This window comes from Artibeus jamaicensis, unplaced genomic scaffold (genome assembly GCF_021234435.1).
Source record: "Artibeus jamaicensis isolate MK-2021 breed Jamaican fruit bat unplaced genomic scaffold, CSHL_Jam_final scaffold_916, whole genome shotgun sequence".
In the NCBI taxonomy this organism is placed as follows: domain Eukaryota; kingdom Metazoa; phylum Chordata; class Mammalia; order Chiroptera; family Phyllostomidae; genus Artibeus; species Artibeus jamaicensis.
The window spans coordinates 25,256,735-25,281,755 of NW_026522059.1; the positions used below are offsets into that span (position 1 = coordinate 25,256,735).

At 47.6% G+C, this 25,021-nt stretch overlaps 1 protein-coding gene across 7 annotated transcripts in view; it reads right to left on the reverse strand.

Moving 5' to 3' along the window:
* Positions 1 to 23,383, reverse strand: part of BAALC (BAALC binder of MAP3K1 and KLF4) — a 70,488-nt gene extending 47,105 nt beyond the window's left edge. For 2 of the 7 annotated variants that reach the window (XM_037133407.2, XM_037133408.2), the window contains exon 1: positions 23,089 to 23,383. In XM_037133407.2, coding sequence (XP_036989302.2) covers positions 23,089 to 23,248 — 160 coding nt within the window. In that variant the 5' untranslated portion in view covers positions 23,249 to 23,383. Of the gene's footprint in view, positions 1 to 9,211; positions 9,244 to 12,255; positions 12,421 to 12,912; positions 13,001 to 15,829; positions 15,913 to 23,088 lie in introns of those variants that run through there. The other 5 variants (XM_053661250.1, XR_005080854.2, XM_053661248.1 and 2 more) reach the window with 5 other exon arrangements.
* Between the last annotated feature and the right edge of the window lie 1,638 nt (positions 23,384 to 25,021).

The window sequence follows — 25,021 nt, forward strand, 5'->3', positions numbered from 1 at the left end:
TTTCCAATGAAATGGCCTTGTTCACGCCCTGATGGCAAAATTTAAAATTAGCAAATGTATATTAGCCTTTGCACACACACATTTTTTTCCTTTTTAACTTTACACAATTTTTTTTTAAAGTTTACTGGCCCACCCTGCCTGGTGTGGCTCAGTGGATTGAGTGCGGGCCTGTGATCCTAAGGGTCACTGGTTAAATTCCCAGTCAGCGCACATGCCTGGGTTGCAGGCCAAGTCCCCAGTAGGGGGCGTGCAAGAGGCAACCACACATTGATGTTTCTCTCCCTCTCTTTCTCTTACCCTCTCTCTAAAAATAAATAAAATCTTTAAAAAAAATAAAAGTATAAAACAAACCCTGTTTAAATTATCTCTGGGATCTATGAACCTTTATACCTGGGAAGTTGGCATTAATAACCCCGTCTCATTATTTATTTATTTGCTTACTTATTTATTTAATCCTCAGTCAAGGATATATTTATTGACGAGAGAGAGACACGGATCGGTTGCCTTCCGTTTGTGCCCCATTTAGGGGTCGAACCCACAAGTGAGGTGTGTGCCCTGACCCAGAAGGAACCCACAACATTTCGGTGGACAGGACGATGCTCCAACCAGCTGAGCCGCCTGGCCAGGGCAAGAGCCCCTCTTTATAGGGCAGCTAGAGATTTGGAGATGCAGAAATTTGCCTTGGCAAGTAAGAAGCAAGCCAGAAAAGAACTGAGTACTTAATCCTCGCCACCTTCTACTGATTTTCCTAAAGTAAAAAAAGATGCTCCCTTTCATAGGATGTTTGGCCTCTGGGTCAGTTTGTCAAAAAATAATTCACCCAAAACCAAGTCACTGAAAGACCAATTTGCCAAAAGCTAATTAGTCAAATGCTCTTTTCACTGGGGGGGGGGGGGGGGGGGGGCGGGGCTCACGATCAATCACTGCCCTGAGCACTACCAAAGCATTATCTCTGGCGTAGTCCAGAAACGTGGGCTCTGACTGTCTGCTGCCTCCACACAAGGAGAAGCAGACAAGGGCAGGGCAGGGCAGGAACAGGATCAGGGCAGACGCCAAAGAGAAAGCGAGGACAGCAAAACTTTTGGTGAAGGAAAGCCCAGTGGCTCCACCTGAGAGAATCCTGGATTGACATGCTGAGATAAAGCGGCGGCAGCAAAGTCGAGGCAGCACCAAAGCCGGTGTGTGTGGTAGGTTTGCTAACAAGCAAATTAATTCATAGTGAGTCTGCTTTTGGACTGCGACAGAGTCAACTCTTGTCCCGTGTAAGTCTCGACTTTCATTGGGAGGCCCGTCCTGCCTGGGCTTCCTGAGCTCACTCAGGTCTTCGCCCCGACCAGACCCCGACCAGACAGAGATGGCAGACAGCAAGTCCTCTAGTGAATCCTCTCCCCCGGGCTCCCCTGTCCTCGCCAGCGCTCTCTCTCCACAGGTCCCTGTGGTCCGCCCAGCACTTATTAATGTTGGCCTGCCCTTTAGAATTAGCGTTCCCAGCACAGCTGAAAAAGCCTAGTGATGGGAGCCAGGCCAGGTGAGGAAGGGACTTAGAAAAATCCCTGCCAGGAGATGAGAATCCGATTGCACAGGAGAATTTGGGGGACTCAGACTGCACTCTAGGGTGGGTCCCGGTAACCTCGGAAGGAAGGGGCAGCGGGAGACGGAGAAGGAAGCCCTACTGGTTTCATCGCTGCTGGAAAGTTTTCTGGTGTTTGGGTCTAAACAAACGAATATTAGACACAGTCCCCGCTCACTTTTTAAAAAAGATTGTCTTTATTTATTTTCAGAGGGAGGGGAAGAGAGGGAGAGAAACATCAATGTGAGAGAAACGTCAGTTGGCTGCCTCTCCCAGGCCCCCAACAAGGGACCTGACCCACAACCCAGACAAGTGCCCTGATTGGGAATTGAACCCATCCATTCACAGGCTGGTGCTCAGTCTACTGAGCCACATAAGCCAGGGCTCCCTCTTTGTTGCTCTCCCCCTTCTCTCCCCTTCTCTCTCCCTTCCCCCTCTCCTCCCCTCTCTCCTCCCCTCTCTCTCTCCTTTTTTAAAATTCCCTGATTGGTTTTCCTAAACTTTAGCTAGCTCCGTTTGGCTTGATGGTTTTCCAAAGATATCAGGCAGGCATTTTAGAAGCTAGCCAGAAAAATAGGACACATACAGACAAGTGCTGCACTATGACGATTTGTAGAATTGAAGAAAACTTAAGACAAATACTCAGTGAAACTGCCAGATAAATGATACAGAGAAAAAAAAAATCTCTGTTTCGGAGAAAATCACCTTCCATTTCTCAAAGCACATTTGACATCTAAGGACACTGAAAACTTCTCAAAGCATGTCCCATTTCTAAGAACACTAAATCACATAATTTGATATTCGTCTGTATTACTTTCCTGGAGCTGCTATAACAAAGAACCGTGAACTAGGTGGGTGGCTTAAAACAAGAGAAATTTATTGCCTCACATTTTGGAGGCTGGAAGGGAGGCCTGAAATCAAAATGCTGGCAGAGCTGATTTCTTCTGGAGGCCCTGGGAGAGAATGTGGCTTCTGGTGGTTGCCATCAATCCTTCACGTTCCTTGACTTGTAGGTGCATCGCTGTAATTTCTGCCCCTGTGTTCACACCGTGTTCTCCTCTCTGTGCCTGGGCCCAGATTTCCTTCTTTGTGTAAGGACATTAACAACTGGATTAGAGCTCATCTCTACCCGGTACAATCTCATTTTAACTTGTTTACTCCTGCAAAGACTCTTTGTTCACGTAAGGTCACACCCACAGGTACTGAACTTGAACATATCTTGCTGGAAAACAAAATTCTATCTGCTACTTGGTTCGGAAAAAACCACCCAAACCATCAAATCAGTTTTCTGCACTATAACCAAGGTGCTTTTTAAAACACAAACAAATCCCAAACAGCCTCATTGAATTCCAATTTTTAAAAGAAAAACTGTATAACTGCCTTGCAATTAACTCTGTTCTACTCCCAAATCCCACCGAAACCCATGTAAGCAATCTTTTAAAGGCATAAACCCACAAGGACAAAGAGAAGGGGAGAGAAGACATGCTGCAAACTTTGGGAAGCCAGAAAGGTTCCTGTGGTAGCAATTGGAGGAAGATGAATCGTAGGCAGAAGAGGGGAAAGCAATGTGGTTCATGCATCTCTGTCCCCAAACAACACAGGAACTGGACACTTTCACAAGTGCAAGTGAAGGGATTTGTGGAAAGTCAGCCTAAGAAGCAGTTAGAACCCAAGATTCTCTCCCCTACATAGCATATAGGGGTGAGCAAAAGTAGGTAAGAACTCTGTGCCAAAGCGTGCTTGAGTGTAGCTAGGAGATTCCCAGACTGTGTACATAGTGAAGGCCAGCAATTTGGGACTTATGAGATTGTACCTAAGTGCACTGAGCCACTGTGACATTGATTAATAAATATATTCTCAGCCCTGGCTTGTATAGCTCAGTGGATTGAGCATGGGCCTGCAAACCAAAAGATCAAGGTTCAATTCACAGTCAGGGCACATGCCTGGGTTGTAGGCCAGTTCCTAGCAGGGGCCAGTTCCCAGCAGGGGACACATGAGAGGCAACCATACATTGATATTTCTCCCCCTCTCTCTTTCCCTTCCCTTCTAAGAAAAAATAAATAAATAAGTAAATATACTCTAATAATCACAACCTGCCTGTCTTTTTCCATACAACTTAGCAGTCCATGTAAACCACACGACCTGTAAACTTGCATATGCCCATCCCTGTATTTCAATGACCGCCTTTTCTCTGATCTGAAAGAGGGTATAGTTTTATTTTCTGGTTCAAGTTTCTGGGCTAAAGATCACTAAGAACAATGGAGGTCAGGTCAGGGTCATTGTTCTGAAAAGGGAGCATGTAGATACAAGACTTCTTCCCCCGCTCATGCACAAAAATGTCTTCAAAGTAGGAAACTGGAAGAATCTGTTCAGTGGAATGTAGTCACCCCCTCCCTCCCAGGAAAGTCCTAAAAAATGCAAACATCAAGAGTTCTTCAAAGGAATGACCCAGCCAGACACTCTAGTGAAGAGCATTAACCCTCAACCTCGTGTGCAGAGCTTCCAGCCAACATCTTAGTTCCCTCTCCTTGTACCTGAGCAAACAGCCAAGGGCCACCAGACGGTTGAGGGAAACCTCCAAAAGAGAGACAGAGAAAAAAATAAACAGGGGAGAAACAAACTTTAAGTAATGAAGGCTACACAGGGAAAACAACCCGATTTAAATTATCATCAGAGAGAGAGCTTCTGCAACTAAAGAATGAGAATAGGACGCCATAAAAAGGAACACTCCAAGAAACAAAGGACAGTTCTTAGAAATTAAAAGCAAGGTAGGAGATACGTCCCCTAGAGCAGGGGACATAAAGGAAAGAAAAAACAAATGGGATCTCATCAAAATAAAAAGGTTCTGCATGGCTTAAGGAAACAGTATTAAAATAAAAAGAGAACCAACTGTATGGGAAAACATTTGCCAGTGATACCTCAGACAAGGGTTTAATCTCCAAAATATACAAAGAACTTACACGACTCCACTCTAGGAAGACAAGCAACCCAATTAAAAAATGGGCAAAGAACTTGAACAGATACTTCTCCAAGGAGGACATACAGAAGATCCAGAGACACATGAAGAGATGCTCAATATTGCTAACTATCAAAGAGATGCAAATTAAAACCACAGTGAGGTACCACTTTACACTGGTCAGAATGGCTATCATAAACAAAAAACAAACAAGTGTTGGAGAGGTTGTAGGGAAAAGGGGACCCTAGTTCTCTGTTGGTGGGATTGCAAACTGGTACAACCATTATGGAAAACAGTATGGAATTTCCTCAGAAAAATAAAAATTGCCCTGCTTTTTGACCCAGCAATTCCACTGCTAGGATTATATCCTAAGAACACTGAAACACCAATGCAAAAGAACATATGCACTCCAATGTTCACAGCAGCACAATTTATAATAGCCAAGTGCTAGAAGCAACCTAGGTGCCCATCAGTAAATGAATGGATCCCAAACGTATGGTACATTTACACAATGGAATTCTATGCAGCAGAAAGAAAGAAGGAGCTCCTACACTTTGCAACAGCATGGGTGGAACTGGAAAGCATTATGCTGAGTGAAATAAGCCAGGCAGTGAAAGACATATACCATATGATCTCACCTTTAACGGGAACCTAAACAACAAAACAAACAAACAAGCAAAATATAACCAAAGACACTTAAATAGAGAACAGGTTGACAGGGACCAGAGGGGAGAGGGGAGAGAATTTCAGGGGGAAAAGGGAAAGGGTTTACAGGAACAGGTATAAAGGTCACATGGACAAAAACTACGGGGGGGTGGAAATGGGAGGGAGGTGGGGAGCCCTGGGGGGGTGGTGAGCTGGGATGGGAGTACAAGGCAGAAAACTGTACTTGAACAATAATTTAAATAAATAAATAAATAAACAAAAAGAGAAATAAAAAACTCAGCAGGAAGGTTGGAAAATAATGCTGAGGAAACCTCCCCAAAAGTAGAGCAAAACACCAAAGAGGAAGAAACCAGGAGAGAAAAGACAAAAACATCAGAGGGCCAGTCTCCGAGAAAAACAAACTTCTGAGAAAATGTGTCCATAATTGAAGGCTCTCAGGTTCCCAATCAATGAAGGAAGGCCCACAGGAGGGAGGAAGGAGGCTAGGGTGAGAGGCAGGGGCTGGGGTGTGGAAGGGGGTGAATTTCATACCCCCATTCGTCATACAAAGGATGACGAATCACAATGACATCAACTTTCTAGACAGCAACACTGGAATCTAGGAGACACAGAGCAGTATCTTTAAAACTCTAAGAGAACATGATTTCCATTTTAGACTTCTACATCCGACCAAACTATCAATTAAATAGAGAAGGCATAAAGAAATTTTTGAAAGTCAAAGACTGAAAAAAATGTCACCTCCCACACAGGAAGCTACTTGAGGCTGTTCTTGGCCAAATAAAAGGAACAACCAAGCAAGTGGAAGACACAGGAATCATGAAATATGGGATTAATTCAACACAAGAGAGAGGCCAAGGGGTCTCCGGGTTGATGGTGAAGACAGACATTGAGGCAAAGAGCTGTGGAGCCAGCCTGGGGGCGACCGGCCTGGACAGTAGCAGGTCAGAAAGCTCCTGGGCAATTCTTCAAAAAAAAAAAAAAAGCAGATACAATTCCTAACGTGCTTAAACATGTTGAAAGGAAGATGATACAACCACAGCATCATTTAATGTGAATTAGTGAATTCAAATTTTTAAAAAATTCTTAGTGCAGCAAAGATAAAAGTACTTGTGAAATGAAAAGTTATAATAGCATATCCTATGATTCAGCTGTGAATAGCATTTCAAAGTCATCATAATACAAACATGAACACTGATCTAACCAAATTATGATGCAACCATATTGGGAGTCAAATCCCCAACTTCCATGTGAGTCGTCAATAGACCAGGCCTTAAACGTGGAACATCAAGAGGGAAATAGAGTTGCACATTATTCAGAAACATGGGTGTAAAGACCAGGAGGATTGGCTGGAAGAGTTGAAAGTGGTTACTTCTAAGGAACTGAGAAAGTAGGAAGCATAACAGAGGACTGTTGATTTGCATAGCAAGCCTTTTAGAAACTACTAGTATTTGACTCTAAAGTCTGGCATGTATAACTGAAGAAAACTTATGTATTTTTTAATGTAATTGGATCAAGTGACTTTCCTGCTCAAAAACCTTCCAAAGCCTCCCTTTGCCATTAGGATAATGTCTCAAGATCCTTAGTATCACTGTGGGGTCCAGTGGGATCCGGCCTCCCTACCACCCAATGCTGTCTCCTCTCACTCCTGCTCTAAAGATGCTCCAACCACATTGGCTGTCTTTGACTCTGTTCTCCACTATGTAAGTGCTCTCTAAATCACTGTTGAATAAATAAATCCATTCATTCATTTAGGGCAGCGATTTTCAATCACTGTACCACAGGAGGCCATACTGGTGTGTCATAAGAAATTTTAAAACATCTAATACCTAACTATTTAGTCAGAGGCACTGATCTTCTTTCCCTTTAAAAAATGATAACAGTCAACACGATAGCCATCTGGTGTGAATAAATCAAAATTATACCTATTTTTTGTGAGGTTGGCAAAAAATATATATTTTTGGTGTGCTGCAGAATTTCAGTAGTTTACGTGTGCCCTGAAATGAAAAGGGTTGAAAAATCACTGATTTAGGGTAAAAAGTAAGGTCACTTCCCTGAGCGGGAGAGACTAACATTTGGTCTCTCTCAGTCTCAAGCCCTTTAATAACATCTATTTCCCTGTCATCTCAAGAGTAAAACCTGCATTAAAGAAAATTAAAAGTTAGGTAACAAAATAAACAAATACTCATGGCACTATTTGGGGTATAATAGTGGAGTTAAGTGGCTTATTAAGGCAAAAGGATCACATTTCACCTCAATTACTACTCATAGAGTTAGATCCTCGTTGTCTTATGAACCAGTCATTAGAAATGATCTGTGAAAGGTGTATTTTCAGAGTCTATTTAGATTGAAAACATTCTGATGTGTCCCGTGACTCTGGCAAGCTAAGTCACTGTGGGCATCATGGAGTAAAAACCCAGTTTCAATACTATATTTAGCATTACACACATAGAAAGATTGACTAGGTAAGGTTTCCTTTTAAGAGGATTATCACCAGGCTTTCAAAGAGGCACAAGCACCTCATTAATTGTTAATATTCTCATTGGGTTTGAACAAATTCAACAGCCCAGAATCATACTCAAACATATTTATTTAAGCACTCTGGAGATTCGTTTTGTTTTGTTCTAAATAAAATCAGGTCTTCCAGGATGACAGTGAGTCACACTTGCTCTCCCCAGTATGCTGGCTGTGGGAGAAGCTCCTTACCAGAGTTCTGGCCCATTCCGCAAAAATGGTACCTGCCCTCAAGCCCCGCCCTCTCCCTACCTGCACATATGTCCACTTTCAAGCCCTGGTTTAAAGAGGTCCCTGGCAACAAAGGAAGTACTATTGGGCCTGGGGCGGGGGGTGGGGAAATAACAGTTTCGGGAGGCAGGCCTCTCTCTCTCTCTTAAACAGTAGCAATTATAGTGTTTGATTTCTTTATAAAAATATATCAAAAGCAGTTTGAACAGTGCCTGCTTTCTTCTCATAACATAATTTACCAGCTTCCGACATGTATCCTTTGCACTTTCAATGGTAGGAAGTATCTCTGAGAGTTTCTCTAACGTGACGGTTGTCACCTGCATTACTTCCTCTGAGACACGGTCATCCTTCACAACACAACCACTTACAACTACATATACATGTTTGCCTTCACTAAGTTCTTCTGGCTGTATATCCAAAGCCACTTCCTGAACAGAGGCAGTGTCCACATTTCCACAGTCACCTACCTCTTCTGTAACTGCATTTCCATTCCACACAAATCCTGCAAAGGTTTTGGCACAATACAGATTTGCACTACTGTACAGAGCCAGGAATGCCTGTAATTCTTAGAACCTGAGTACAGATGTCACAGTAGCATCCCTGCCGGGGCTCGCAGTTTCACCAGGTGGTTTGACGTTAATCAGTTCGTGCAGACCTGTGAAAGGAGGAAACCAGGAAGCCCCACCTCACTCTGGGTGGTGCAGGGATAGTGCTTTCTTCCCAAATCCCACTCAGCTCAAGGGCATGATTTGCATAATAAAATAATGCCTTCATGACCTAATGTAGTCAACCATGCTTGAAGAATCTTAAAAATTACCTTCAAAATGAGAAATGTGCTTAACCCCATTTATTTGTTCATTCAATATTTTAACATTGTTTGAGGGCTTTGTGTGCTGAGCTATTTACAGGTGTGTTTGAGGGCTAGGACTAGTAGTAACTGTGCGTCCTGTGCTTTCCTCTCGTCTACACTTCCTCCCGGTTAAAGACAGTGGCTCCTAAACCTGCCTGTCCTTTAGAATCGCCCATGTCAGGAGCAAGCACTGGCACACAACCACACTCATTCATTGCTGTATGGCCTGTGGCTGCTTTGGAGTGAACAACAGCAAAGTCAAGCAGTTGCAACAAGCAGCACGTGGCCCGCAGAGTCTCGAATACTTACCATCTGGTGCTTTGCAGAAAAGGTTCACCATCCTCTGATCTAGGAGAGGTCTCTGGGCCAGCAGCATCGGCACCCCTTAGGAGTTCATTAGAACAGCAGACTTCTGGGCCCTGTCCTAGAACTATGGAAGTCCACTCTGACCTCAAGGACCTGTTAAACAGGTAGGTTTTTGAGACTCACCCCACACTACCATCAGAGGCGGCCAGAAAGGGGCCTTTATGTTCCCCGAGAGCATCTGACAGATGAACAAGGAGCATGGGCCCAGCCTGCCAAGGTTGCTGTGGTGCCTCTTGGAATCTCCCGGCAAGGCTGACAGCAGATCCTCCAGTTGCCAGGAGAGGTGGGCACCGCTCTGGGAATTGCCATCTCTGGAAGGAGTGGCCCCACCCAAGGTCACTTCCCCTGGCTAGAGGCAGCCTGCATCTCACACCTGGTTGATTTGGGGAAAACACCTCTCAATGCAATAGCTGCAGAGCTCCCCAGGTGATCAGCTGAGACCCTTTGCAACAGCAATTCAACTTCTCCCTCTGCCCTCTCCTGCCTCCCTCACCCCTCACAGGTGTTCCCTAAACCCCTCCCCAATTAAAGTCTGTCTCAGAGTCTTCCCTGACACTGCAGTTAGGAGTACAGAGTGTTATGGCAGGGATAAGCCGTGTCCATAAACACGAAAATTCAAGACACAATCAGCTTCCTAGAAGGTGAGTGCTGGAGGGGAACAGGTGACTGAGATGGGTGTGCAGGAGCTGCAGGACTCTCAGGAGGTGGGGGAGCAGGGGGTGGGACAGTGGGATAAGGTGCTTCAGACAAGGGGCAGCCCCAATCAAGCTGAGAGGAGCAGACTTGCAGGCAGCTAGTACAAGACAAGGCTAGAGAGAAAGCCTTAAATGCCTGGCTAAGACATTTGCATTCAGTGGGCAAAGGGAAATCATGAAAGGCGCTGAGCAGAATAACATGATAATGATACCAGCTGTGCCGCAGGAATCATCCTAGCAATGGTTTAAAAGGGACTGCAGTGGCAATGACCGGAGGTAGGGGGCCCATCAGAAAGCTGTTGCAAGTGACTAGAAGAAAGGCAATGAGGACAGGAGCTAGTGATGTTCTCAAGGGCCGGTTTAGAATCAAGACCACAGGGCTCAGAATAATCCAGACCTGCCTTACAAACCCCACTCAGCCACTTCCAACCGGCATGCACTTGGGCAGGCACCTCACCTCTCGGACTTCCCCCAGCTGTAAAATGGGGTAACAGAATCAGGTCCTGAATTTGTAATGCCTGGCATGTGCCGGGCATGCAGTGAACAAACCACTGAGGCAGCGGCTGTGCTCCTTTGTATCCGCACACACATCGCTCATCACCTCCGCGGGCAAACCTGAGCTGGCTGCTCTGAAAACTGCCCTTGAAAAGTGATTATTCTTGGACATAATAATTTAATGAGACCTGCATTTCAAACTCGCCTGTTGTTTATTGAGGTGCTTAAACCTGAATCGTCCCTCTTCTGGTGCGGGGGCGATCTCCAATTCCACTGTAACACCTGCCTACCCTGTTGTTATGACGACCGGTTTCCCAAACAGCCCTGCATTTTCAACAAACCCTTCAGGCTTCCTCAGGCCCAAAAGTCCATAAGCCCTTGAGACAATAGCAGGGTGATATTTTTGAGCTTCCATGGGAAATACTGCCGATTCTTTAAATTAGCCAATTGGCTATCTGCTCCTTCTCCAACAAAAGCGCTGGCCTGGGCATCAGTGTGACCCTGCACAGGGAAGCCCATAAATGTTCCTACTATTTGGAAATTGGTGCCACAGTGAATCAGCTGTCACTGACGTTCCCACTGATGTTCCCTATGCGGGAAAATGAAGCAGAAAACAATGGAGTGTCTACCGCGTATCTCACATCAGGGTCTGACATCAACAGGCCGTTCTAAAAGTTTTAAGTTTAGGAACTGTTGCATTATTTCTAAAACTAGTCCAATCCTAGTACATGCATTTTCCAGCAAATAGTCACCTTTATGAGGTCACTTAACACATGGGAACGTTAGAAACACAGCTATTATCATTAATGTTGCAAAATCTTAACACCAGTCATTATTATGTCCCTGTGGCTTCCGGCAGATCTTCTCTCCCTCCTCACTCATTTACTTCCTCTCCTCCTCCTCCCTTCTCCTAACCTCCTCTCCTCTCTGACGTAGCCCCAGGGAGAGAGGTGCAGTCTCCCTGCTGCAGCCTACCCAGTATCTGTTCTCTCTTGAAAAATGCAGACAGTTGTCTGCATTTTCCCCCATCACTCCCCTCACCCGACCCCAGCCAAACCCCCCCATCCCCCCACTTGGTTTTGACTTTGTGTCCTTTATAGTAGTTCCTGAAAACCCTTCCCCTCATTGCCCCCACCCCTGGCTACTGTTAGATTGTTCTTAATTTCAGTGTCTCTGGTTATATTTTGTTTGCTTTTTTCTTTTGTTGATTATGTTCCAGTTAAAGGTGAGATCTCTTTTTGTTCCCTGCCAAAAGGACTCAATATTTTAAGGGTGGTGTGTGCCCCGCTAATGTGGTGTCCCTCACTCTTGCAGCCAGACAGCCACATAACATACTCCTGGCCAAGGAGATTCAAGCAAAGCTTGCTGAATTTAGGACAGCTATTGTTTTACAGATGAAAAAAATAATAAAGACAGGTAGATCGCTCTTTTCCACATTTCCTCACTTCCTATTTAAAATAAGATGCTGCAGCCCCAGCTGGGTAGCTTAGTTGGTTCAAGTGTTGCCCTGATAGGCCAAGGTCTCAGGTTCAATTCCCAGCCAAAGTATATACTGGAAGCAATCAATGAATGCACAGATAAGCGGAACAACAAATCTATGTTTCTCTCTCTCTCTCAAATCAATAAATAAATTTTAAAAATAAAATAAGAAGATGCTGCAGCATCTTGCAGCTCCCAGGGAGAAATCTACATACCAAGGATGGAAAGCAATACACTCGAAGAGCATGGGTCCTTGCGAGCACCCTTGAGCAGGGCAGCCGCCCACCTCCAGACTTCTGTTAAGTGCAAAAATAAACCCTGGATCGCTAAGCCACCTATGTCTGCTTTCTGTTCATTTCCACCAAACACAATTCCTACCTGAAGCAACGGGTGAGGAGGGTTCCCTTCATTCAACAAATATCCCCTGAGTACTTACTCTGAGCTGGACACCATGCTGAGTAAGGAGATAACCAACGAATGAACGAGACAAGGACAGGCTGCGGTGTTAGGAAGGAAATAACCAGACAGTAACAGGAGAAGGCTGGTCTCTCTAAGGAGGTGACATCTGACCCGACAGCTGAAGGGTGAGGTGGAGTCAACCCTGTAATGAGTGGGAAGAAGGAGAGCAACATTCCAGTAAATGCAGAACCCTGGTGACAGGACAGTGTGTGTGTGTGTGTGTGTGTGTGTGTGTGTGTGTGTGTGTGTGTGTGTGTGAGGCGGTGGGGGTGTTCAAAGAACAGAGGAAGCCAATGTGGCTGGGACACAGAAAAAGAAAGAGAGGAAGGGGGGGAATTAGGAAGGGAGGGAGGGAGGGAGGGAAGGAAGGAGGTACTGGGTCACGGCTGGTATTTTATTCTATGCATAACAGAATGGAAAGCTACCAGAAGCATTAAACAAGAGAGTGACAGAACCTCATATATGTTTTTAAAAAACTATTCTCTCTGTGACATGATGAATAACTTGTCAGGATAAGAATGACGGCAGGCCACTGCAGAGGTCCCCGTAAAGACAAGGGTGGCCCGGGCTCAGGCGGGCCAGCGGAGATGCAGAGCAGACCACCCCCCAGTGGGACTGCCTGTGCTGTCCTCACCTGGAGTGACAAGGAGCAACTTGGTCACTGCACTTAGAATCCAAACAGGCTGATGTGCAGAAGGATGGAGGAAGGCGTTTTCAGAATGCTGAGGTGGCAGGAAGGAAATACAATTATAAGGTAACTGGAAGAAAAGATGGACAAATTCACAGTGAATGTTTTGATTTTTTTGGTATTCAGAGAGAAAGAACAGGATAGTGTCAGGAGCTATTACATGGGGACTGTCACAGCATATTGATGAGGAATTAATAGAATTTCCAAGAGGTTGTAAGAACACTGAGGTCCTATATCACTGACGTCATGACTTGCCCCAGCAATGCCAGGCAGCTGAGGAACAGGATGAAAGGATCAGGGGGCGAAGGTGACCCAGGATTCTGACTGGAATGACCAGCCCAGTGAGAGACTAAAGGGGGGGGATCCTGGGTGTGTACTGAGCAGCACTGAAACCCCTCACATTTGTGAATATACCAGTTCTTCTACGATTGCCATCCTATACTGTAGAAACTGGAACCCAGAAGAGCTGAGAAACTTGCTCACTTTCACACGGTAGGTACATGTCTGTTGTTCAAGTTTAATTCCTTAACCACTGACCTATGCTATCTCCAAGCAAAATAACAAGGAAGATGGTGCTGGAAAGAGCAGGAAAATGCCAAGGGACTGGAGGTCAAGATGCACGTGAAAATCTGTTGCCAAGGAAGGTCTCCCTGCCCGACACACATAGAAGCCAATATAAGACAGCACTGGCTTTTGAAGGGGGAGAAAAAGCTTTTGCTGCAAGGTCACTCAGCAAGCAGAGAGAAGTCAAGGCTCAAATCTTCTCCCCCCGATCCAGGGTTCAAGGTGAGATTTAAAGGATTTCGGCACCAGATCATCCAGGACAACAAACTCTTTGCTTGTGAAAGAGTCCCAGCACTTGGGTACCGGTCGTAATCCAGTCCCCTGGTCCCACAGAGGGGAGCAGTTAAGATTTTACAAGTACTACTTGTGAGTGGTGGTCACAGTGTTACTCATTAACTTTGGTTCTGGATCTTGTTAGAAATAGCACAGGACCAGTTTGAACTGGTTGTATGGTTACAAAGCTGGCCCGCTGGAGGAATTGTATGAAGTTGTGAACTGAGAGTCCAGATCTGGCCAGGTGGCCCCATGGTGTGGCAGTGCCACAGGGTGCTGAGTGGCTTAGAGGAGAAGGTCATGAGGCTCTGGGTGGAACTTCCGGGCTGGAGGGCAAGTGGCTAGCTATTGGAAACCATCCTGACTGGTTTCAGAAACTGTAACCCCCTGTGGCTAAGGCTGAGTAAAAAAAGACCTTGGGACCCTATGCCACTTAGGAGACAAAACTTATCTTCCTTGTAGGGGCACCGCCTCTGCCCCCTTTCACCTCATCCTTCGTGGCCCTGGGCAGATGACTGGTTAGCCAATGACGGGTAAGATTGCTCAAAGGAGGGATGATCTAAAACAGGCACAGCCACAAAGGGACCCCAGGGAAGGACTTGGGGGCTATAGAAAAAGGGGGTGATGGACCCTCACCCCTCGGCTTTTCCATAGCCTGAGTCTTTATTCTGTCTGCCAGAAGTCTCCTAATCTCTTGGCTGCCTTACTTCCCCTGCCTGACTGAAGACTGAAACAATGCCTTAAGCCTGAAACCATGCCAGAGGTGGGTGCGGCCCTGTGCTGGAAAGGGCAGGTTCCCCGGGGCAATGAGGCCTAAGAAAGAAAGCATAAAACCCTATGAAACCTACTTTGCTTAATACCCTCAATTTAAATGATAAAGGTCCAAGCGTGAAACGAGTTTGTTCCCCAAAGTTTTATTGCCCTTTATCGCTACCTGACCCTGACTCAAAATAAGCCCTTAGAGTTCTTTGAATATTATCTATGGTTTGATGATTACTGCCTGACAATGACTGATGAGCTTTATGTATAAGCCCTGTATTCCTAGGGAAATTAAACCCAGTAAAAGCCCCTTGAGGAAGGGGCTCTCGGCCCTTCTCCTTTGAGAGATAGGCCACCTTTCCTCCCCAAGCAGATCATGTCTTGGTAGACTTATTCTCATCTGTGGCAGCCGGAGGGGCCATGCAGGCAGAGCCCCCCAACAGCTAGCAGCCACTGACTCGGCCTCACCCAGCTGCCCACTAAAATGACCATGAACTCAGAAGACCAAGACCCACAACATCACCCAAAACAAAGACTTATAAATAGACAATCTAGCCCCAGATTCTGGGAGAATCTGGCACCACTTGTGAAGCAGATGGATCTAGATTAAGAAAAACCTACCCAGGCTTCTGTCTTTGCTTTATTACTCAGAAAGCACATGGCAAGATGTAGGCAGACACTCTGTACTTACCCCATGTGATGCAGACCCAGAGCTGGAAGCACTTGGGGCTGAGAACACTGGGCGGTCATCCGGCATGACCTCAGGGGCACCTGAGACTCAGACAGAGAGCTGGTCCCAAACACACGGACACAAGGACACCACACACATTCACATCCCGTACACACACTCATGTACCACAGATATCACACTCAATTCACACACACTCACACAACCCTACACACACCACACTCATACTGATGCATTCACACTACATTCATATCACCACACACTCACACTCACACCCAACACATACCACACACACCACACTCACACTCATACCACACATTCACATATACTCACACATACCACAGGCCAGGTTTCTACATCCATAAAGCAACTGTAAATTCCAGAAAACAGCTGGGCGGAATATATAATAAACAGCATACTTGGCTGAGTCAGTTGTGGAGGGTGGAAGGTAGTGAGAGGGGGCTGCAGGAGAATTATCTACAGTGGAGCCACAACGTGCGTTTACCTGGTATGTAATTTACCTAAATTCAACTAACGATCGTTCAGTATTGGAAGAGGAAAGGGAGAACACCCCTTTACCTTCTGCTCTTCCTCCTGCTCTTTCCCCCTGCTCTTCCTCCATTCAAACTAGACTTCAGCTTTCACAGCCTCCAAATACTTTCCTAAACACAAAGAGAAACAAAACAGTTTTTCCCTTTAATTCTGAACTTCCAAGCAGTTAAAGGGATTCTCCCAGACCCCTCCACACCTAAACAGGCCCCCAAAGAGGATGCAACACGCACCCTAGATGGGACCCAAAGGAAGAACGTGAGTGCTGACAGGGGCGTTGTTCTCCCATGTGCTTCTCCATACACTAAATTTTCTATGACGAACATGCATTACCTCGGAAGCCAGAACACAGCATTATTCTGCTCAAAGACAGTTTACCTTTAAGGAGCCCATCAGGTGCCTGGGACACAGGTGATGTGCTGAGCACCCCCTGAAGACCTGCTCAGGCACCCGGCACAGGGAGGGGCTGCATGAGCCCAGGAGGGGGTTCTCCTCAAGGACTCGAGTGCTTAACCTTGTAAACACTCGCAGGAGGCCCCCACTCCAAGTGGTTCATATTTTCAAGAAAGCGTAAGGCGGGTGGGGTGGAGGGGGCACTCCACTCATGCTCAGCAGCTACGGACACTGCCCGGGGTCAGAAACAAGAGACCTGGATTCTGAGGCAGGCTCTTCACCACTTAGCTGACTGACCTCGCTAAAGCGCTTCACCTCACCGAACGTGTTTCCTCATCTGGTACATGCTGATAATATTGGTTTTTGAGGTTATTTTAGAGTTATGCAAACTAATGTCCAAAAGAAAAAAAAAAACCCTCACCTATAGCAGATGCCCAGTAAGTGCTGTTCGAATTCAAATGATAAAGAAATAGACCCAATCTCAGGAAAAAGGGTGAGACAATGATCGAAGAAATCCTCTCATTATTTCTAAACGTTCACAGCGTTTGTGCTCATAAACATGTTTGCATTAGTTTTCTAGGCTGCTGGAACAAACTACCAGACACTGGGGAGCTCAAACAGCAGAAATGTACTGTCCCGCAGTTCTGGAGGCAGAAGTCAGAGGTCAGGGGGTCAGCAGGGCGGGGTCAGAGTGTTGCGAGGGAGGACCTATCCCATGCCTCTCTCCCAGCCCTTGGTGGCACTTCTGGCCTTCCTTGGCTGGTGGGAGCACCATCCTGATCTCCTGATCTCTCTTTCACCTTCAGGTGGCATTCTCCCTGTGCGTCTGTGCGCAAACTTCCTGTTTTACAAGGACATCAGCCCACTCGAATGACCGCATTGAACTGATTATCTCTGAAAAGACCCTCTCTCTCCAAATAGGGTTCCATTCTGATGTACTGGGGGTTAGGAGGGGGACACATAAATTTGGAGGGGACACAATTCATCCCCTAACAATAATTTTAAAAAGTTTTATCTCCAGAGAGATGGAGGGGTTGGGTGGGGGAGTGCGGGGAGGAGAGCATGTGAATGCCGTAGTAGCTAAGCTGGAAGGAGCTAGACCACAACGCAGCTCAGGGCCCACCCCTCCTGTCTCCTCTATAGATGGAAGCAAAGACCGCACTCAAACCGGCCAGAGAACCTGTGTAGGAATCCCGCTGGAATAGGATTTTCAACAGAAGCCAAATGGTCTTCCAAGAGTGGCTAGAGGCCATGGAAAAGCCCAGGCACCATCGATTGGCCCAGACCAACAGGTTCAAACACCAAACTTCACTAAGGACAGCACAGCCTTCTCCACAGGAAGGCACTGTGGATGTAGGTGCACAGGTCAAGGGTGAAGGCGGGGCCTCCAATGGTCCAAGCCAGAGGGCTTGCTGAGTACAGATAAGCCAGGAAAACACACTTCTTGCTGACTAAATTCATCTGACAGCCTGGTTAGAGTCAGAATAACTTTATCTGATGTCCAACAAACAATGGTTCAGTGGACTGAGGTCTAAGACAAAATCATCTAAGATAAGACTTAGGAAGGAGGGTACAAGACACACAGAACTGCATGTGTACAGCTGGGCCATTCACCCACTTCTTTATTTTTACAGTGATTGAACAAACGTGTGGTAGATGGCAGGCATGCGAATGTCGAGTCCATGGTCCCCAACGCAGCAGGGCTCACAGACTGACTGGAAAGCAAGAGGCATGGACAAGCCCCAGCAATGCAACGTGGCCAGTGGTGAGCCTGTGGCAGAGCGTGGCCCTTCTCTCGTGGGCCACGAGAACATGAGACTTCCCGAACTTTGTAAACAGCCTAGGTTTGCTGCCACCTGTTTCTGTAGTGGTTTTTGCAAAACCCTTCTAACAAAGCGGCAAAGCGGGCTGCAGAGAGGCAGGCGTGTTTTCTCACCCTGCAACCCGCCAGGCAGACAGGGATCCAAAAAGGAGGAACTTCTGAGGAAAGACAATGTCATCTCTGGGGCTCCAGGAAGACAATAACACACACACAGAACTTTTAGGAGATTTATTCACGCAAGAGACAGCACGTAACGTCCCGCTGTAAATGGCACAGCATCGGGATAGGGACACGGTGGTGAGCGGAGAGACCCCTTACCTAACAGGGCTTGTCCTTCCTGGGGCGGGGGCGCAGACATCAGTCAATAATTATTGAAACCATAACCACAAGTGTCAGAGGTGTGTACAGAGAGCTGGGGAGAAGGAGGAGGCCCCAGGTGGCTCTCCACAGGTCCCCGCATCTCAGGGAAGGGGTCTAGATGACCTCCCTCTGCCTCAGAAGGCGCCTGCAGGAACAGTGTGGCTTCCTCCGGCTGCCACCTGTGGGGGCCTGTACACACGCTCTGCTGACACAAACTGCTTGGTCCCCTGCGCTCGCCCTGCGTCCTTCCCTCCTGCTGTGCTTTTACATCTCCCCTGTGTTACTGACTTACTTGTCTTTGCACCAAGTGTATATTGAATGGACAAAAGCAAATAATTGTCTTGTATTTTCAGTCTGTCAACACAGGGTAATTAAGACCCAGAATCTTTTTTTTTCATGGCACTATCAAAATGAATCAAGGTCAAGTTTAAAACATTAAACTGAAACCAACAAAAATAATTTTAACAAGAATAAATTCCCAAACCCCAAATTTGAGTTACTGCAATCAGTAGTATAAATGCAGGATTCATAGAGGGGTGGACGACGATTCATTCAACAAACACTTATTGAATGCCACCTGTGTTCCAGTCACTGTGCCAGGTGCTGGAGCTACCCAGTCCCTGTGCCAGGACCTGGCTGTATAGCAGTGAAAACACAATGATGTCACGGAACTCAAATGGGACTGGAAAGAAAGACTGAAGGGCTTTAACTAATCCCATGTGAGTCTTCGGTATGTAGCATGCATCTAGCCCTGGGTCCTCTCATATCGAGAAGGACTCTGATGAACCAAACAGTGTTTGGAGGAATACGGTGAATCCCACGGAGGTCTGAGAACTGACTGGAGGACCGACGGTGAGAGGAGATGCAACAGCGGTTTTCAGCTATTGAGAGAGTTGTCTATGCATCCTTGATCCCAAGGGCCCAGGGTCCCCTTGGGGAGAGATTACCAGGCAGCAGGAATAGTTTCTCACAAGGGAAACTGCTCCATGAAGGTAGGGGACAGTCTTGGTTCCCAGGGAGAGCTGTCCCATCCTCAGAGCTGCTGCAGGAAGAAACTGCTTAGACCCAACTAGGATATTAAGAGATCGGACTAGTCCCTGAGTCCAATCACCAGTTAAGTCAAGAATTCCAGTTAATCCCCCATTAATCAGGGAGGCGTGTTTAGGAGAATAGGCTTTGGATTCTGGTCCTGGACTGGGGCAGATGGCTGCAGCCTAAACCTCGTGCCCTCGCCTGTAAAAGAGGGGCAGTAATAGTTCCCACCTATTCCAGTCCCGGGGATGAATCCAGGTGATTCATATACGTGCCGCTGATACAGCGCCTGGCCCTTGGCAAGTCATCGACACATGCTAGCTATGGGGGACGTTAAGTGCTTGTGTTTTATTTGACATTCCATTTATTTAGAGAAATCATTTTGCTGTGAGTCTCTAATTTTGCAATCTTTTATGTCACATTTATCAAATCAATTATTACAGCAATTTAAAACTATAAAGTAGAAGCACTTTAGAGAAATTTGAAATGTTTTATCCTCTAGAGAAGTCAGAAAAATAGCAGCACAAAAGGGGACATTTAAGGATATAATTAAAGAGACTTGTGATTAAATCAAAGGGAAGCCGGGAAGCTGTGAACGTATGGAATGGCTGAGCGAGGCGGGGGCAGGACAACCCGACTCCCCTCCTCTTTGGGAGACCCCCATCAGACAGCGGAAGTGAAAATCAATCCGGCAAACTGATTTTACGAGGACTAAATCTGGCCAGACCAATTTAATTTCCTCCTGTGACAGAGAGGCAGGCTTCGGCGACATGGAGAAGCAATAGCTATCAGATACCGTTGGCTTCAGCTGAGTCTTTAATTCCAGCCTGCATAATAGCTGAATCTAAAAACTTAACTGAATCCTGCTGGCTAGCGGGAATGACCTCCAGAAATGGGAACTGAAGGCTCGGAATCCCTTTATGAGTAAGGAGGCAGGAAGCTCTCTCCTTGGTGGCACTGACAGGAAAACATGCCCCCCCCCAATATTTACTGAACACCTGTCAGGTGACACACACCCCGTTGTAAGACATGCCCCCCATGGTGCCAGCACAGAACACATAGAGATGAACAGTCCACCCCCTCACAGCTCCTGAGGTAGGGGTGGCCAGCAGAAGGTAACTACAATTTGACACTAAAGGAGTGACCAGTTGGCTCAGAAATAAAGGACCTTTGAAGACAGAGGGAACTGGGGCATAAGTAAGAACTACGAAAGGGTTGAGCGAATGTGTAGACCAGGGCAATTTAACTGAGTCCTATCTACTTGGAATAGACCACCTCCGAAGAGCCTCTCTAGCTTTAGAATTCTAGTGATGAAGCCACATTTGTGATTTTTACAATCTGGACTCTCCCGAATCCAGCCCTTCTTTTTGTCCCCCTGTCAGAAAAGGGTTGATGGAAATGAGGGGGGATGGCATTCTGGCTTCCTGTCACAACATGTTCACTGTGGGCAGTAGGTGCCCCCAGAAGCCTGGGACTGAGTTCATAGGCGGGGCACTGGTGGGGGTGGGTGAGACGGGGCGGGGGGGGGATGGGGGGAGCAGGGAAGAAGAAAAGAAAAAAGAACCCTGGCTAGTCTCCCAGGGTGGCTGAAACCCAGGAGGTCTGTAGTTTTCTCGCATGACCACATTAACTAAAGATGTCCAGTTCCCAGTCTGAAATAGTCACAGGAACCAGGCCATTTTTCTAAAGACCGAGGGACTGCCAGGGTACCTCTGGGGGGCCCTGATCCCATCTTGATTTCAGAAATCTCGCTCTCCCCTGAGGCTGATGGAAATTTCTAGGGAATTGAAATGACCCCACCCACCTAAGAGTCTTGCCAATTTTAGGCTCCTCGCTGTCGTGGGGCTGGGGGAGCTCTTCCTGTGAGGATGCTGGTCTGTGGGAGCACCTGCCTGGCAGGGCTGTCCATGTTCGCAGAGGTACCACAGATGAGCGGGCTTGTCCCAGGCCCCACCTATTTGCGGGGACCAGATCTCATGATGATTGATGGGATCTGACTCAGGATGGCAGAGTAATAAATAATAAGCTTTGGAAATGAATAAATATGTACATATTTAGCCAGCACATAATAACTCTCTCACACCCATAAATATGAACTCAGACAACACACACACATACCATACACTCCCCAGTCACCTAGGCAACCACTCCCTGATGCTGTACTTTGTTCTTTTGCACACTAGATCTTCTTAACCTTCTTTCCTCTGAGTGCAGCTCTGGCCTCTGACTCCGCAGAGGAGAGGCTGTTACGTGTAACACTAATCAGGTCCACTTTAGAGGCTTACGTCTTATCCTCGTTCTGACACTGAATTCAGCCATCATTCAGAAAGTGGCTGAAAGCATCCGCAACACAAAATCACCGCTCTGATTGCTACTGTGAGTCAGAAAAATTAGAGATGAACATAGTCTTATGCCTCGAACCGCTCTCACTGACAGTTCCCCCTTTTTTAAAAAAGGGAATTGCAAGGCTCATATGAAAAGGAAGTGGCTTTGGTCCTAAAAGATGAAGAGACCAATTCTCAAGATTAAAGTGACAGCTTTCATTTAGGAGGCATGGATGGAGGATTATTGATCTTTTAAGAGTAGTCCACATTTCTTTCCTCTTCCTTACTCTATACATTATACTTCAAATTAACCTCTTTTTCTATTTTAGATGTCATGATTCAAAAATACCAATAACATTAAGGAGTCAGGAAAAAGTTAAAAACATTTTAATCCAAATAGTGACCTGGTTTTTGACAACATCCATGTAATAAGTAGTGAGATTTTGCCTTTTTGCCTCACCAACAGGTCTCACGTCGCCAAAGGCCAGCCTGTGGCAACATTAGTCCATTCTCATCTCTATCCTGCGGTTATCAGTGTCGGCTAAGACATAATAATAATAACAATAATAATAATAATAATAATAATAATAATAATAATAGCACGTGATATTGTGACTGGGCCAGAAAGTTCTCTGCACAGCCTTCCCTCGGAATTCTGCTGAGGGGAATTCTAGGTGGGAGGATGGAGTTTACAGTCCTAACCACGTCCGTGTCCTGCCTCCTGCAAAGCGCTGAGGCACCGGGGTAGGGAAGGAAGTCCTTTCCTGTGACACAACTGCCTCAGAAGTGAGCTTCAGTGCAGAAGTGGTGGAACCAGAGGGTGTTTATTTTGCCCCGAACTAGGGTTCTGGTTTCAGAAGCTGTGGAGGGGATACCTTCCCAGCAGGGAGAAACGGGGAGGAGACCAGGAGGACTGAACCCAGACAATCTGGGTTCAGTGCATCGTCTCTAAGTCCAGAGAGAGAGTGGCCAGGTGGCCAATGTATGGAGAAGTGACCCCGCTGGGTACACAGGAGGCCAGAAAGTGACATGTACCAAAGTGGGGACGGAGGTGCCCCCGGGTGGGCCAGGAGGGGGAGGGGGGTGTGCGGGGGGAGGGGGTGCTGTCCTCCCACCCCAACCCGCGCCAGCAGAGAGCCTGCCCTGGCGGAGCCAAAGAAGCGCTGGTTTCTCCAGCCTCTGTAAGGGTCCCTCTCTGACCCTGCTCCCTGGGCCTGGGTCCGTCAGCCTGTGCAGGCGCTTACTCGCTCGTCTGTCCGTCTGCCTGTCTCCCTCCTCCCCTCGCCCCACCCAACCCGCTTCCCACCCTGGACCCGGCCTCTCAGCACCCGGGGTCTGCAGGAGCCGGGCTCACTCACCGGCGTGCAGGCCGCCCGCCTCGGGGCCGCTGTCGGGGGCGGCGTTACTGGGCGGCGTGTCCGAGTCGGTGTAGGTGAGCCAGGTGGACTCGGTCTCCCGCGTCCAGCTCTCGTAGTAGCGGGGCTCGATGGCATCGGCCCTGCTCCCGCCGCAGCCCATCCTCCCGGGCGGCGGGCTCACCGGGCGGCCGCTGGGCTCCCGGCTGGGGCTGCGGCTCAGCCCCCGCGGAGCAGTCTCCGCAGGCGAGACGACGGCGGCATCGCGTCCCGAGCCCTCCCGCACCGCAGCCAGGCGCCCGCCGCCCCTCTCCCCTGCGCCCCTCCCCTCCACCCCAAGGCCCTCCCCTTCCCCACCTCCCCTTGTCCTTGCCGCTCCCCCCGCCCCGCCCCACCCGTAGTCCCCTCTCCCCGCACCCTCTCTGTCTGCGCCAGAGCTGCTGGGGTGTGGGGTTGGGGGGGGGGGGCGGCACAGAAGGGGGCGCGCACGGCCCAGGACGGAGGGTGGGTGAGTGAGGGGTTCCACCAGGGGTTCAGCCTCTAGGGCCCGAGTTATGACTCTCAGGCTCTTGCGCATTTGCCCATTCACCCATCCACCCACTCATCCATCCAGCCACCCACCTACCCAACCGCCCTCCCTTCCTTTATCCTTGGGTCCAGTCCTCCATCCTGGGGAGAACGGAAGTACTTAGGAAGGGACCCCAAGCTTTCTGCCACTTGTTTCAATAGCAGTGGCTACTGCTCACCACATTTCCTAGTTCAAACAGAAAGAGAGCCTGAGTCGGGAGGTGCCGGGCAGTTCTAGAAAATGAAAGAAGGTCCCCAGAGCTGGTTTCAACCCGGGACAACTGGGGGACATTATTGCTGCTAAAAATTCAGGAGTGCTGCCCCCGTTATGTCTTAGCTGGTTTGGAGAGCAGGGAGTGGGACCTATGACTTCTGAAAGAGTCGGACCAGACTCTGTCACTAACACCCTTTGCAGTTCCGCCACTTCCTTGTCCTACCTCTCTTCTCAAGAAAGCAAAAGACCAGGAACCTGTGACATCCTGACACCCTCTCTGGACGGGGCTGCGAGGCAGAGCTGGCTTTGCTGCCGTCATTCCAGGGTGCACTGCCCAGCTCTCAACCTTTCGTTCCCTGGTGCACACCTGGCCCAGACTCGGATGGGCAAAGGAGACGGGTTAGAAGAATACATCCTCAATGACCAGGCACTGCCAGAGTACCTGGCACTGAATGTTTTTCCTCATTCAACACTTAGTAAACACCTATTATGGCAAACCACTGATAGTAGAAATGATACCAATATAGTATGTCGTGTATATTACCCACTGTCTATAAACTGTAGTGTGTAGTGTTTAACACATCTTATAAAAGATACAAAATATAGGTGCACTATTCATTATATCCTATATAATTATAGAATGCAGACTAAAACACATTGTCTATAACATTCGGTATGTAGCATCCAATGGATAGGCCAAGCCTAGGGCATTGCATGGCACACAGCAGGCCCTCGAAAAATGTCCACTGAATAAATAATCTTTGTAGTAACTCGGTTCACTTCAATTATTACAATTTAAGCTAAAGAAGATCCTGTTTAGGGCAGAGCTGTTAGCGGTCCCTCTGGCAGGCACGACTCAGAATCTGTGAGGCAGAAGTGAGTCAAGGCGCAGAGACCCTGCCCCAAAGGCTGAGCCTGCTCCCACCCCGGAGCCCAGGCTGGTCTTTGCCCGGGAGGCTTTGCCTCTGCTTTTAGGATGGCCCCAGCAGGTGACCTCCGTTGGGCTGTGTGAGCTGGTGGTGGTGCAGTCATCCAGGATGTCCTTGTTGCCCAGCCCAGTGGAATTCAGGTGCCCTGTGCCCTTTTCTTCTTTGTGCCTGAATAGTTTGGTTTAAGAAGAACCAGCTTTCTGGGACAGAGCATTCTCAAAAGCTT